The following is a 16,251-nucleotide window of genomic DNA, read 5'->3' as shown; positions in this document are numbered from 1 at the left end:
TAGTGACCCTGCCTTTTTCAAGGAAGCTCTTGAATAGGCCAAGCTAAAGACAGTTCTACAAACTTATAGCATTGAAAACAGAAGCACGTTAACTGAATGGTTAAAAAAACAGAGGATCCTCTAAGGAGTCCTCGCGCGGATTACTTGTTCTCAGAAGCTGAGATAATATTCTGAGACATGGTAATATCTTCTCTCTCAATTGTGCAGAAAATCACCCAGATTTAGCTTGTTCAAACTCTCCATTACTGCCCTTGGTTTCTGACATTCCACTATGTTTTGGCTAATGCGTCCGCTTGTAAGGAGGAGAAATAGCAAGATAGGAAGGTCTTCGTTCAATCTGTTTAGGATTACTGGAAAATGATTAAAGGTATTCATTCAAAGTTCAGCTTTTGTGACATTCACGGATTCCAGTTCTAAAACCATCTTTTTAAAATTGAGATGGATAATTGAATGGTGAATATATTCACATGTTTAAAATTGCTTATCTCATTTAATACTGACATTTCTTATATGCTTCAGAAATGTATTCCAAACGTCTCCCCCTCAAAATCCCTCCTGCATGACAATTGACATTAGCAACCTGGGCTCTCATGTCTCCCCAGGCCTCAGCTTGGCTTTTGCTCTCCTACTAGGGAACAAAGCACCCGTAAAAACAATGAGCCCTCAGAGTAAGCAATGACCTCATCCTTGCTTATGTGAACTCAGATACACACTGTGTGTGTGTCTATATAAACATAAACCTTTTCTTCCTAATGCCTATGCCTGGGGACATGGGATAATTCAGGAAGACATTACCATGTCCCCTCAATAAATGAATTACAGGGTTCTGCTTGGTTGATTTAATCATGCAAACACATTTCTAAGAATTATGCTTAGAGATGAAAAATCTAAAAATCAGATTAGCTTTTATGTTGGAGCAGGCAGAAAAAATCATACCAACTAAAATGATGGTTATGTTTATACCTCAGAAAAAAGTAACTACTTTTAGTTAAGAAAAATAGACACTATTTTCCTATACGTTTTTATTTTCATTTTCTCTAGATTAAAAAACACACACAAAAAGAGCTCTACCTTTGGTATTTGATTCATGCACATTTAATTAAAAAAATAAATAATTGTCTTTATAACTTTTAGCAGGAATACAGATCTGCAACGCTTAAAATCTAGTTATCTCTACAACTGAATCACATCTCACTGAATAGCAGAGAATCTCATTTGTTTAGGGCGTTTTTATCATTCATTATCCTAGGACAAGGAAATTTCTTAAAATTTTAATTAAAAACACAAACACTCACATAGAAATGATAGAAAAAAAAGACTGGTATCTCTATAGAAATATATTCTCTTAAATTAACTTTGCTGTTACTATTTTTACAATACTTAAGACAGAATTATTTGTATTAGAAAAACAAGCATCAAAAATTTAGTAGCCCATCATAAAGCTATTGATAGTAATTGAGTTAAAAAACATGTTTTTAACCTCTCTGTGTATAATTTCAATCATTCTCAAGCCATAAAAATCTTCTAAGACTAGTAATAACATTTTTTTCTGCTAAATTTCCCTTATTTCACAGCTTAATTTATGTATTAATACTAAAATCTGGTTTTATTGGCATTGAATGGCTAGTCTTATTAAAACTTATACAAAACTAACAAACAAAACAAATCCACAAAAATAAAAGGGAAAAACCTGCCCAGGGGACTAATTATATCCAATCCTATTTATTGTCACTTGTGTTTCTGAAAGTGTTTATAAATAATTACAAAGTCTCTATTTACATCTGACATGACACTTTTGAGACTACACTAAATTCACAATCACACTGTGTTTACAAAAATCATTAAAAAATTTTTTTTCTTAAAGAATTAAGAGCAGGCGTTACTGACACGGATTAGACTTAACCTGCAGATTTACATTTTGGACCATGAACCATGTTCTTATTTTAGAATAAAAGTACAAGCTATCTCTGGCTGCTGGCACAGTGCCTGACACAGTATTTCCCAGAAAATATTAAACAGACTCTATAGCACGTCCACACTAGTGTCCACAGGAAGATTCATTTCATTAATTTCAGAAGATGTCATAGCTCGCCTTCCTGTGGCTTGGGTTTTGATGTGAGGTTCACGTCTGCAATGTTGAAGGAAATTTTATGGTTTTTCCCTACCACAGAGTTTATTTATTTATTTTTTTAGATTAGTTTCCCCACTTCTCAGATGTATTGCCTTTTTCACTTAGTTCTTTTATGCAATTTCATAAATTTGTTGTCCCTAGACTTAGGATTACTCACACCCATCTGACCGACTCCATGCCAGTCACGTCTGAAGGTGGAGCTTTTCATTCCATGGTTCATGTGGGAGGTATGCTAAAACGTGACTATTCAGCTCGATTTTCCCCGCCATGTAGTTTTATGCCTGATCTAGAAACCTGGCATCTTATCAGAAGACGCTTGTGCCTTAAACCGTGTCCCGATGGGAAGAAATGATCTGTCAAGAGCCTTTAAAAGCCCTGGCTGCAATCCTGCCAAAGAAGAGGAAGTAAATGAGTCACTTTCTGGGGAGCACCCTAACCTTTCCAGGTCAGGAAAGTTATTCAGAAAGCCCTCTCCTGAAGCATTAAATTGCAACCCAGTGGTTTCCACCCGTGCCTGGAGGAAGTTAATCACCTACCACGAAAAAGCAATTCTCTCCTGTTTTCAAAAATAGGTTCAGGGCCATTATTTTCACAGTTCTACACCTTGGATTTCAAGAAATCTTGAGCATATGAATAAATCGTACAAAATCTCTGTGTGCTGATTGAAAAAACACACTGAGGAGAGTTAAGCTTCTTTCTGCTTGAGGTGGTCTTTGTCGAGTTTAATTTGCTGTGTTTTGGCCTTCAGCGTTTCACAAGGAGCCTCACGATTGTGAGAAAAAAAATTCTGAAAACAAAGCAAAATAATAGCTCCTCGCACACAAAACACCTTCCTCCCAAATAAAACAAAACAAGAATCAAGCACTTAGGGACACTCCCACAGGACCCTTGGCGTCACACCTGTGTTTATCTTGTTCTTTTTTTGTTTTTTAAAGGTTTTATTTATTTATTCTTGGAGAGAGGGCAGGGAGGGAGAGAAACACTGGTGTGCGGAGAAGCATAAATCTGTTGGCCTTTTGCACATCCAGGACCTGCAACCCAGGAAAGTGCCCTGATTGAGAATTGAACGGGCGACCTTTCCGTTTATGTGACAATGCCCAGACCACTGAGCCACACCAGCTAGGGTACCCTGGGAGTTAAGCTAAACTTTCAAAGCCCACTGCACAATTTACCCACATTCCTTTCTTCAGAACACTGCAATTATTTTTTAGTTATTAAAATGAGTATAAGAAGGCAAAACAATTCTACGCCAAGTTCCGTGCGGAAGTCTTCAGAAAGCAACCCAGGAAATGGCAGTACACTCGTTTGCTCCGTACACCCTCCTCCATCAAGGTTTCTCAAGGGTCGAGAATATGGAAGCATGATCTCCATCCCTTCCTAGCACATCCAGATTACTACTTAGCTCTGGCTCTGTGCTCTAACAGAACATGGCAGCACCCAGGCAAATAGGAAGTCACCCCCCAACCCTCCCTCCCTATGGAAAAAGACAGGTGACATCCTAATAGGAACATGGCACCAAAGCCTCCACACACTCTATCCTGCACAATATATCCTATCCTTTCTCTTCCTAGGGTGGAAGATATACAGGATTTCTACTTTGCAATTTCATCACAACCTGCAATTAATCCTTTTGTTTTTCTAATTATATCTAACAGAAGCTAGAACAATGTCAATTGTAAAAGAGTAGGAGTAAACTTCGATTTGCAGATAAAGGGAGTCCTTTTAATTAAGTCACTTGTCTCAAGTTACAGGCCATAGAGATGGCAAGCTTGGGAATTAAAGACACGGGTTTCTAGTTTATTATAAAACGTAGAAAAGGGTGGTTCTTATCTTGTCACTCACTAATTAGTGACATTCTGTCAAAGCTGGTAAGTTGCATAATTTTTTTTCAGACTATTTGCTAGTTCTCAGAAATAATTTATTTTGGTTACTGGGACATAATAGGAAATATATATTTGGTCTCTGCTCCCAGCTCCTGACAAAGAATTCCAAGAACTCTTGTCATTTCCTGAGTGATAGGAGTGACAGGAGCATCTTTCGTTATAAAATGTGCATCTATTGATGACTAGGTTGGGGGGCGGTGTGGGTGGTGTGCCCACAGAGGGTACACCAGCTCCATGCCCCTCGCCTCTGTATCTCTTCCATCTGGCTGTTCCTGAGTTCCATCCTTCATAATAAATCACCAACAGTTAAGGGAAGCATTTATCTGAGGGCTGTGAGTTGTTCTACTAAATTATCAAACCCAAGGAGGGGGCTGGGAACTTTGATTTATAGCTTTTAGAGCCCTCGCTATTGCAAGACAAGTTTCTGAAAACAAATAAAAATAACAGCCTTCTCAAGACACAAAACACCCCTCTCAAAACAAAACAAAACAAAAACCAAGCACTCAGGGATGCTTCCACAGGAACCTGTGCATCCCACTTGTGTATAACTTGTTCTTTTTAAAAAATATTTTATTTATTTGTTTTTAGAGAGAGAGGAGAGAGGGATGATCTGGGCTTCTGAAATGGAGGGCAGTCTTGTGGGACTGAGCCCTAAACCCATGGGGTTTATGCTCACTCTGGGCGGCATCAGAATTATTTAATGTGAGAGAAAAAGGCCCCCACATTTGGTGTCAGGGTATTGAGCGTAGAGGTAATAGTCTTTCCTTTAGCTACAGAGACCACAGCAGCTATAAATTACAGAAGGCACCATAAAGAACTAAATTCAGTACCTGGCCCAAACCTCATGACTTATGTTTTTGGAGCAACGTTAGCTGACATAAGGGCAAAGAAGCGCCAGGAACTGTTCGGATGTATGTCTTAAATTCTTGTTTAGTCAAGCAGTGAAACATGCTGAAGCTCTGAATGACGGACAGGATTATTAACATGACCCAGATGGCAAAGCCCGCAGAAGAGCAGAAGAGATTGTAAACAGGAGATGTTTTAAAGTCCCACAGACCTTTGGGAAGATTTGTCCAATGCGCCTGACCATCTGCCAACTGTGACAGAGTCTTGCTTCCTTCAGAAAGGGTTACAATAATATGCTTTAATTGTGCATATTCATAACTTAGATTTTGGCATTCTTGCTTTCTACTCCCTCTCCCTGGTTACCATTTTCAAAGATATTCACATTTATGTTTCTTTTCATTTCGCCATCTCCTCTTACTCTACCTACCCACAGTGCCCTGACATACTAAAAATATTAATATGAAAAAAAACTCAAGATAAAACTTACGAAAACCCAAATGTTACCTGGGATCTTTAAACCAATCCATGGATGAGCTTCACAAAATCAGTGAACTCTTGGAAATCCACACACAAGTGTGTGAGCAGCGCACATGTTCCAAAAGTTGAAGATACCGGTTTCGACCTATTCTTTAGGACAGATACCTCTAACACCAGATGGCCAAATAAACACTGGACCATTAAATAATATGCTATGCATTTGTCTAGAAAAACAAAATATTAATGTTTTCATTTTCAAAGATGAGATGAAAATAGGTATGAACATATACATGAAGCCTTTGCTGGGACAAAATCTGATATCGAGGTTCTGTATGTTTTGGCAGTATCTTGGGAAGAGCCATTTGGATTCTGAAACTGGTGACCTAGCACCGTTCTGCTCTGGAGGGAATCTGGGTGATGAATGTGGTCTCAGAGGCACAGGATCGCTTCTAAGCTAATGCCTTTCTTACATACTTCTTGATTTTCTATTTAACTCAATTCAATTAAAAACAGAAAGCACTAGTGTCTCTGGTTACAAACTTAACCGCTGATCTTTAGCAAGCAAGAGCTGTCGATGAAGCTGGGTGAAGATTCAAGCAAGGTAAGGAGGTAAGACTGAGAGGCATTACTGAGATAGCATGCAAGTCACTCAGCAGAGTTTATAGGATTCTGTTCAACAAATGCTAATTCTCCTATATTTAATTTCCACCCACTGTTTGTTACTGGTCTCTCTTTCAATGTTCCAAGTTAATGAGTTCCCTCGTGCTCACCAATTTTTACAAGTCTCAACTTAAAATAAATGAATGCTGAATGAATAATTAATATAGGATGTAGTATAATTATTTACATTTCTCAAAGATGACTTTCAACCTAGCAGTCTTTTAAGTATGTTCTGATCAGCTTTACAAAACTTTGATTAGATTAAAAATTTGAGAGTCATTGTCTTTAAACAACTTAATACTCAACTGCCTCAAGGCCCTCCTATATGAAGAAGTGAGCGAATAATTTTTCACTTATTTACCATCCATTATACTGAGGAGTACATGTATCATATTTACCTTGGAAATATATGCTATCTACATATATTTTATAAATGCTTCATATTTCTTTTATGACCAGAAGTGATAAGCAGAAAATGAAGGGCTATAAGAGAGGGCGGTTAGCAGTATCATATAAAAACTGAAATAGCCAAGTTGAGCACCTCAGTTTCACTTTTTCTTTACCAGACTTGCAGTCCCACCAACATTCATTGGCTAAAGACTGACTTAGCTGGAACCTCCTTAGGTGTTCGCTAGTTGGCCCGTCACAATACACCCATTAATAGCTGTCCTTTCTTTTCTACAGTGACTGCTTCTTATTCAATATTTATTGCCCTCTTGTTAGAATTCACCAAATAGCGTTGGACAAAACCTCAACATAGGGACAAAACCACACTCCTTAACGGTAAGTCTCACGAATCAGTACATTTATGTTTGACCAAAGATTTCTATGAAGAAGTTTTCAGGAATCTCAGGAAAATTTAACATTTGGCTGAAGTAATCAGAAAGGAGAAAGAAAAAAAGTACAGGTGCTAAAGACACTGCCAGCTTTTTTCTCCATTAAATACTGAGGGTCTGAATGCGAAGCAAGAGCTACAGGCAGGAAATTAATTTTAATATGGATAAGATGCTGCTGCCGTCCTAAAAACCTGGAACAATGTGTCACGCTACAGGCACACAGACACGTAGATGAACAGATAGGAATACACAAAAATGTTTCCCAATTCTCACTTCCACAGAGAAAATGCTTAAAATTTGTTAAAGTCAGAATAATAACTAGGATGCTGTCTAATAGAAGATTTAGACTAAGCATCTGTAAAACAGACTCCAAAATCTAAGGATTACGAAGGAAGATCTGGTTAGTCATCTCTTTCTCTTTAAAACATTTTAATTCTTACTAAGTAAGCTTTGAAGTTTTTTCAGACCTAAGCCTTCAATGGAAAGTTTATTTTAAATAGAAATTCCTGTCCAGCCTTTAGTTTAACTGTACCGAGTCCTATTGAAGTCTAACTGCTCTTTAGATCACACAGACTGCTGAAGAGGCAGGCAGCCACACTGCCTTCTCTCCTTCCAGGAGGTAGAACCCTGATAGTCACAGAAGGAAGGCTCAGGTAGTACTTAGCTAGAATTTAGCTCCTATTTCATGAGGCCGTAAGTGCTGAATATGAGTATGAATATGAATATGAGTATATGAATATAAAGTAAGAACCCAGAAGCACAGTATTGGCTGTTAAATAATAATAATTTAGGTTTAAGTAGTACTTAAGTTTGGTAGCTTGAAGACCTCCAAAGCTGAACCACATGGAATGCAACTTTGAAGAGGAATTTAACTTTTCTGGGAAGAAAAAGGTCTAACTCCTTGATTTTCCAAGGAAACTTTTAAAAAAGTGAATTAACTTGATTGGACTTATGCTTAGAAGAATCAAGAGCCCTCTACCGATGAAGGGTTTATTCTGAATGTATTTTTATTTCTGAGAAAATAAAACTTTTTAACTATTGTAATATTTGAAAAAAATATCTAAATATGATTCAAACAATGCACTTTCACATTGGCCATTGAGTGTATGAGCTGTAGGCACACAATCAAAAAAGAACTTTGGAACATAAAGCGCACACAGACGTGGGAACTCACACATGAAATTCATAGTAGAACATGGAACTTTAGCTGAACAAAACAGAATTATGTAATACTTCCACGCTTGGGTTAAAAATATAGATGAAAGCATGGATTAAACCTGAGCTTCAAAGACACTGTGAAAAAAACTCATGTTGTTTCAGATTCCCATGCTTACCAAGTTTGGGACTCTATGGTAGAATGTGGTCAGGGTTAAAGGGATAATTATTCTGAAGGTACTATTAGCTATAGAAGCCATTAAAAACACTCTGATTGATTCATATCTTTATATTCAACTTTTACTGAGTATTTCATATTTTCTAGACACTGTTACTAAACATAAGGGAAATCTCAGAAATATCTATTTATGGCTCCTATATAAAACAATAACTGGCATGCTTTTGATTTATGTTTTTCAACAGCAATATATAAGTCTTCAAGGAAGGATTTAGAATTTTCTCCCATTTTTCAAAGTACAAAGCTAAGTGCCTTATTAAGCTATATGTTACAATTTAAATAAAACACATAGACAAAGACAGTAACTTAACAGAAATGACACGTAATGCCACGACTGCAGGCATGTGACAAGCCAGCTCTAGTTTTTAGTACATGGGAGAGTTTTATGCATGTCTAGGTGAGAATTCAATAGGAATTCCTGGATAAATCAACAACAATTTGATTTTTTTAAATAGTTCTTCCTAATCCAGTTAATTTTAATTTGAAATCAACATCTAATTCTACATGTAGTGACCATCAGTCCCAGAACAAGATGATTCTGATCAACCTAAAAACATCCCCTTCGATAACACCGAAGCTTTGGCCCTCCTTCTTGTCACTGTCTTTCCAGTGATGGCTTGATGGGCTGACCTGAAAGACCTGAAGTGTGCATTTATAAAAGACTCCACTCAGTAGTCCTCATCTTATTTTTAGCTCTATCAATGACCACTGAGCAGTGATTTTACTTCAGAGATTGGACTTTAGCTGAAATGCTTTACTAAATGTCAGCTATTAAGATTCTGGTCTCAACACCCACTACCCCGCTCTGCTCTGGCAAGTGATCCCAATGGCCCCACCTCCCCAAACCGAGTCCTCTAGAAAAAGAGTAACTAACCACAGGACCTCTTCTCCAAAGAGACAAGTGGAATTTTACTAAGCAGTGTTGGAACAGATTTCTTTTTTTTTGAATAGAAAATAAAAACGTTAATGTGAATATTCTTTTTCAAAAGCCTTTTGTTCAGAGAGGAAGCGTGGTCCAGTAAGAAAACACCACAGTGGTCAACTGTGACTCACTGCTCCACCCTGTCCACTGCGAGTGGTGTCACCCTGGACCAGCCTCTCAGTCTCAGCGAGGTCATCAGCAGAACAGGGTCAATACTATCCTGCTATCGGGAGGAGTACCAGGAGCTCTCTTGTGGCTCCTCAGAGCTTTCTGTACTGTAACTTTGCTATAGAAAGAAAAATAAAAAAGATGAAAAGAATCAGGGATAAAAGGGCGTTTGATGATGATTAAGGGGGCGTGAAAGAGCACATAGTCACCTTGAACGTTTATGTACCTAAAAAGAGCCTCAAAAGACACACAGCAAAACCTGATAGCATCACATGAGAAACAGTCCAACCCACAATTTCAGTCGGAGATTTCAGTATCCTTCGCTTGATCATGGATTGTACAAGTAGGCATAGTGTTCACACACTCATTTTCAGAATTATACACCCAAATTAACCTCTCTCACAAAGCCTCAGAGAGGAAATCCACGCTGGCATTGCTTGGTAAGCCTCTATGGCATTTGTCACTGAAAATCACAAGCCACTGCTCTGAGCAGGAGATTCTCATTCTAGTCTCTCTTATTCCATTAAAAATTCTTATAATTTGGCAAAAACTCAACTTTTCTTGACCTTATGTGAGGTCAAGAAAACTTGAGATTCACTGTCATATTAATGGAGCCATTCTAGCTTTGTTTTCATTAATGTTATAGTGTATTCTTTTTTCCATCCTCGTACTTCTGTTTTACCTATTTGTCTTCATATTTGAAGTAAATTTCTTAGAGGCAGCCTATAATTGGGTCTTGCCTTTTAATTGAGAAGACCATGTAATGGAGTTATAGGTGGTTATGCCTAAATCACATATGATGAGGGGGCTGGGGTTGGTTTCATCCAAAGTGGTTCCCTGATTTCAACTCTGCGATGAGAGGCCACCATCCCTGGTAAATCACCTCAAGTCAGGTGCACTCTGCATTCTTGGCAAGCCTGCTCGACTACTCTGGGGAAAAATGTGTCTGCTATGCTGAGACAGCCTTGTGGAGACAGCTGCCTTGTGACCTTTTAACTTTTGAGATAGAATGAACAGACTCAGGTCAAAGCTCTAAACAATGGTGCTCATGGCATTTCTCCAGATCTCTTCCTCATGGCCTTTAGTGCCCAGAGCCCACAGGCCCGAGGTCTGTGCTGTGCCCTGAAGCAGGCCACGGGGCCACACCTACCCGCGGGGGAACGGCCTGCAGGGCGGTGATGTAGTTCTCCAGGGCCAGGCGGCGGCGGTCGTTGAGCATGGCCTCCACTCGGGCCATGTGAGTCTCCACCAACTGCTGCCTCTCGTTGGCTGCCTCCTGCTCCAGAGACTCCACTTTCTCCTGGAAGTGCTGCCATTGCAAACACATGCACGTGTCAAACGGGTACCTAACACATTGGACGGGGCAGCATGCTTGGGTTGTTTAAGAGGGATATCAAATTTCATTTAATTCAAAGATTTCAAAGTCCTTCCAACATTCTAATTCAGCAATGTTTTATGGATTACCTCCCTTTCCTGGACTCTTATCTCCAAACTTAATTTCTCTTTGTAAATCATTATTTTATATGGTTCCCGAAGACCGACTTGACTAACCATAATACAGGATAAACTGATGAATTCTTGAAACTCTAAATTACATTGCATATTAAAAAAATATTCCTCTCTTATTCAAAGTATTTTAATTTAAGAAAATGACTGTGATCATCTCCTATTTACTTAAGGAACTCAATTACTAGACAATGATGAGCAGTAATCCAAGTTGATGAGAATGTGAACAATCGCATATGAGTGCGTAGGCAGGCACTTAATGAACAGGGCGTGGGTGCTGGCATGTACCTGTCGGTGAGAACGGGCTCAGGTTTTACCTGGATAACTGCTTTCTTATCAGCCTTAGGCAAGTTCTTTGCTTGGCGTTCTGCCTCTTCCCATTCTCTCATGACCTACAAAATAAGAAATTTAAATTTAAAATCATGGTTCTTTTTTCAAACACGGATTTAATGAGATAGACTGTGTTCCTTCTATACTGGATGGACACTTACAGAATTATCACATTCCAGTCTCGTTTCAATAATATTTGACCTCCCACTAAGATGTAAATCTATCCCAGGACTATAGTGAACATAAATATTCAAATTTACTTGAGCAATATGGTCCTTTGAAACAAAAGTGGTCTTTTTTTTTTTCTTTTCCTGAAAAATGGCTGAAAGTCATTTTACGTGATGGGCACAAATGTTGACGATTCGTAAAAGACGTCTATTTCCTGAACAAGGTTTTCCAACATGAAACTGAACACACTGGTTTCAGTCTTTTGAAAAGCAAGTTAAAAAATTTCAAACAGCATGCGCGTGTGTGGGAATCACATACGTTTCATGCATGTGTAGACATGCCATGAACACAGTGCCAAAAAGCAGTACATACTGGAGGAAAGAAAATAAGACCTCTGAGATGCACCCCACTGATTAAGTGATGCGTAATTAGAACCCTTTGCTTACCAACCCACACTATAAACAGCAAAAATGCTCTAAATCCCTCTAAAATTCCCAGAGAGTTTATATTATAATGTTCTGAAGGCAGCAAAAAGTATTCTTGGCAAGTAACGCTCATTTAATGACCAGGCTAATCTGCTTTGTAGAAAAATAAAGTTTCCGCCTCTCATCCTTGACTTGCACCCAGGATTTTCCTGAAACAAGTTTACTCACTGACATGAATGCAGAGGAAAAGCCTGCAGCTGTGCATATTGTTGAAAGAAAACAGCTCGAGATTCTTGCCCACCTACAGTTGCCTTTTCTTTTTCAAGTGACCTAGTGTCTTTTGTTGTTGTCCTGGCTGTTTTTTAGTACAACTCGTACCTGAACAGGTAGAATGAAGACCAGAAAGATCAAGTAGGCAAAATGCCAGTCTGTTGACAGATGTTTACTTGCATACTTTGTGGACTTCCAAAACCATGAGACAACTTGATTTCTGTACCGTAAGAGCTTGTTATTTATAGGTATTTATCCCTAAGGAATTGAGTTTTCTGATGTCCTTCAAGATCACGAAAAAAAGGGAGGCTTGGAATAAATTATTGACAGGGAAGTTCTATGAGATAACACCATATCAAATCACAATGTGGGTTTTTAATGATATGCATTATTGTACATTAGCATTAATTGGTTGCATAAGATATAAGACAAGCACCCCGTGTTATTTTCATAAAATTATGGACAAAATACAATGGAATGTATTCTCAACTACACTTGGCAAGCATATTAAAAATAACCTAAGAAGTTCACAGCCAAATTGGGAAAAAATGCCCCACTGTTACGAAAAAGAACAAAACACAAAAGAAAAAAACATATTGTCCCAGATGTTTTGGTGTCTCCAAGAGTTAATGAAAGGCACTTGTGTGGAAGAGGGCTGCTGAAGACTGCTTGTGTTTTTATGGATGAGAGTTAAGCCTTGCATTAAAAATATTTCAATTTCCTGCTTCAAGAGCGTTCACAATGGCAATACTCTACCATGTCTTCTTTAGACAGGGGGGTCAAAATTAGTTTGAGAGAGATGTCAAATGTTTTCCTAGAATGTAAAAAACTGATTTCCCACATTATATTTAAATTTTTCCAATCTCACTATGTATATTCAGAACTTGAATTTACAGCTTTGAGCAGAGAAATAATGGAACAATTAAGGAGATTCATTTAGCCAATAAATTGAAAATAAGTATTTCTAGAGAAATGGAATAAAATTTTGATTTTCAGAGAAATTAATATCCTATTCCCTTGCAAATAAAACAATTCACCTATAACATCACACTAGGTCTGCTACTGAAAGATAAACACACCTCTCTTCAAACAATGGCTTGCAGGATGTAACTGATAAGAGGCAACACTATTGCTGACATGATAAATACCAGACCCAGTATTAAGTGCTTTACAGAAGCGACCTCATTTAACCGATTCCTCACACCAGTCTATGAGATCAGGCATGGTCACCTCTATTTCTGAACCACAGAAGTACCTGCTCAAGGTCATGCAGGAAAAAGATGGAAAAGGAAAGATACAAACCAAGATCTTTGTGGTTCTAAAGACCATGCTTTTGCCCCCTGTGGCCCAACTGGCCATTATTAAGTGGCAAATCTAACAGATGAACTAATTTTATTTATATTTGGTGACCAGAGGAAGGGTCATTTCGAGATGTTGATGCTTGTCTTAAAAATAATACATTTAAAGAAAGGTCAACTTTCTCTTTAAAGAACTTCATTGTAAGGGTACAATAAAACTGATAAATTCGTAACTAATAAAAGTACTCCTAAACTGTCTGGCATCTTATATTTGCTAGATACTATTCATAACACATAGCAACAGAAATCTACACGTTTACAGTTGCCACGAGCCGCAACAAAAAACCAAAATAAACAAAATCCTCTGTATTCATAAGAAAACAAAAACTACAAAAAATAATTGAAAGGACTACATTTTTTAAATTAAACATTCTCAGGATTCGTATTTGGTGGTTGCTGCCTATATTCTTATAAAGAAATCTTCCACTGCATGCACAAAAGTACCAGCATCTTCTGGATTTATGGATTTTGGTAGTTTCACGCAGAGAAAATGGACAACGAATACAGAGAGATTTAAGAGGCAGGCAAATTCAAAGTCAAACAGTCCCTAGAATTTGGTACCATAGATTATGAAGATAATCTCACTTTCCTATAACCACTGGAATGTAGCAAACTGCATTCTCTGCTCCTGGATAACATCTCTTATATGGTATCTCAGATATACCTAATTACTAACTGATGAAGAAAATCATTAAAATGCAGATGAATTAAGTCATGGGTTAAATAGAAGTGCTAAAATAAAATTAAGTTACTATTCTAAGAGAGATGAATAATATATAAAACTAGTAGAGTATTTGAAGGCAGTTACCTTAATAGGATCAAAACAACCAAGACACTGGGAAAAACAATTTAGGATTTATAGTTTTTAAAAATAATGATTAACTGAGTTCAAAAAAGAAATGTAAGGTGAGTAAAGGGACTTATATAAACTCATAGGAACTAAAAGTTTTCAATTCGCCTGGGAAGATAAGACATTATATATACGAGGTCTGTCCAGAAAAAGTCCAGCCATTGTTAATATAACAAGAATGGTTTGTATGCCATCGATGCAACCTGGCAGCCAAGGAGAGGGGACTGGAATGCGCATGTGTGAACAATGACGACTTCACTGTACTAGTCAGTGGGGGCAGTATATGCCATTGAGTGAGCAAATGTACTGTGAGGCCATCGCATTCAAAATGACTGAGTGAGTAGAGCAACAGATCTGCATCAAATTTTGCATTCAGCTTGAACATTCCTCCATGGAAACTATTTGGATGATTCAGAAGGCTGTAGCTGTGGGCAACTGGAGATTGGCAGCTTCATCACAACAACACGCCTGCTCGTGCATCACATTTCACACAGAATTTTTTTGTGAGATGTCAAATCACCAAGGTGACTCAGTCCCACTAAAGCCCAGATTTGGAACCCTGTGACTTCTGGCTTTTCCTAAAACTAAAATCATTTTTGAAAGGGAAGAGATTTCAGATTGTCAATGAGATTCAGTAAAATACGATGAGGTAGCTGATGGCGATTGGGAGAACTGTGTGAGGTCCCAAGGTGCTTACTTTGAAAGGAACTGAGGCATCATTGTCCTATGTACAATGTTTCTTGTATCTTCAATAAATGTCTCTATTTTTCATATTACATGGCTGGATACTTTCTGGACCAACTGCTACCATCTATCTATCGATCTATCTACCTACATCTATATAGAACAGTCACTAATAAAATGAAGAATCAAATATGTAGAGCTGAATGAAAAGCAAGAGCAACGACTGCTTGTCCCATTCCGAGGACTACATGGGGTATAAGGAATGGGTGAGGCTCGCCAGTGTGAGGAGAGTGGGAGGGCGTTTCCAGAGGAAGTTAGTGCTGACCGTGACGGGAAGGCCAAGGTGAACTGAGCATGTGCAGAGCAGAGGCCAACAGCTGTTTAATGCTGCCAGTATGATGGCAGCAGTTGGGGGTGGAAGAAAAAGTAGGACGTCTGAAGTTGGGGTACAGGGGGTTGGGCTGTGAGGGTAGGCACTGGGAATGCCTAGTTGAGCATTCAGTAGTGATTGTAATTTTTCTTTCTTTGTCCCAGATATAGATTTTTTGAGGGCAGTGGGAAGCCCCTGAAAGCTTCATGAACGAGAAGTAAGACAGAGTTTAAGTTTAAAGGACATCAGCTTGGTGGTATGAGTACAACCCACAGTCATCCTTGCTTTTTAAACAGAGACTGCACATCAACTTGTGTCTTTCCTATCGAAAAATCCTGATTTTCGAAAGATGTGGCTTCAGGTGAAACCTCACTATTCCACTAGATAAGCTAGCTTTCTAGTTCAACTGGCATCTGAGTTTCCATTAAGGACGACAGCCAGAACTGCGCGTTGCATTCCAGAGCCCAAGTATTGTGGTTATGTTTTTCTTCCCCTTAACATTTATTCCTAAATAATTCCAAGTATTGTGGTCACTCTCCTAAAAACAAAACAAAAAACTCCAAACAAACAAAAAAGGAATTGTGTTGTGCCTACAGATACATTAGTAATCCTATGTCTTAAAACACACATTCTACTATTATTCAGGTATGGCGAGGCCAATGCATCAGGAGAAGACTGTCATTGAAAAGAGAGCTTCTTGCTTAGTTTCCAACATGCCATGTGGGGGAGCACAAGGGTCGGTCAGGAGGCAGAGAAAGCAAGAAAAAAACATGGATAAAATCCTTTATCCTTTATTGTGGTTTGTGAGGCAAGGAACGAGCAAAGAAGGGTCAAGTGGCGAAGTAGTTTGAGACTAATTTGGATAACTTAGGTGGGCTTTGGGGTATAGGGGTTGCCTGTCCTTAGATGTCTGGTGTCTCGCCTGGAGGCAAGTACTGCCTAGAGTGTATGAGCCGAAAGAAAAAAGGTAGCTG

At 38.5% G+C, this 16,251-nt stretch overlaps 1 protein-coding gene across 6 annotated transcripts in view; it reads right to left on the bottom strand.

Annotated features, from left to right (window-relative positions):
- APP (amyloid beta precursor protein) overlaps nucleotides 1-16,251 on the bottom strand; it is a 235,177-nt gene that overhangs the window by 62,049 nt on the left and 156,877 nt on the right. For all 6 annotated transcript variants that reach the window (XM_090272616.1, XM_090272635.1, XM_090272642.1 and 3 more), the window contains 2 exons: nucleotides 11,140-11,214; nucleotides 10,467-10,625 (listed from right to left, as the gene is read on the bottom strand). In XM_090272616.1, the coding sequence (XP_090128742.1) occupies nucleotides 10,467-10,625; nucleotides 11,140-11,214 (234 nt within the window). The remainder of the gene's footprint in view (nucleotides 1-10,466; nucleotides 10,626-11,139; nucleotides 11,215-16,251) is intronic.

The sequence above is a fragment of the Furipterus horrens genome, unplaced genomic scaffold, assembly GCF_987537825.1.
Source record: "Furipterus horrens unplaced genomic scaffold, mFurHor1.1.pri manual_scaffold_1, whole genome shotgun sequence".
Classification (NCBI taxonomy): domain Eukaryota; kingdom Metazoa; phylum Chordata; class Mammalia; order Chiroptera; family Furipteridae; genus Furipterus; species Furipterus horrens.
The sequence above is the reverse complement of the archived record's forward strand: the minus strand, read 5'-3'. Positions and strand labels throughout refer to the sequence as shown.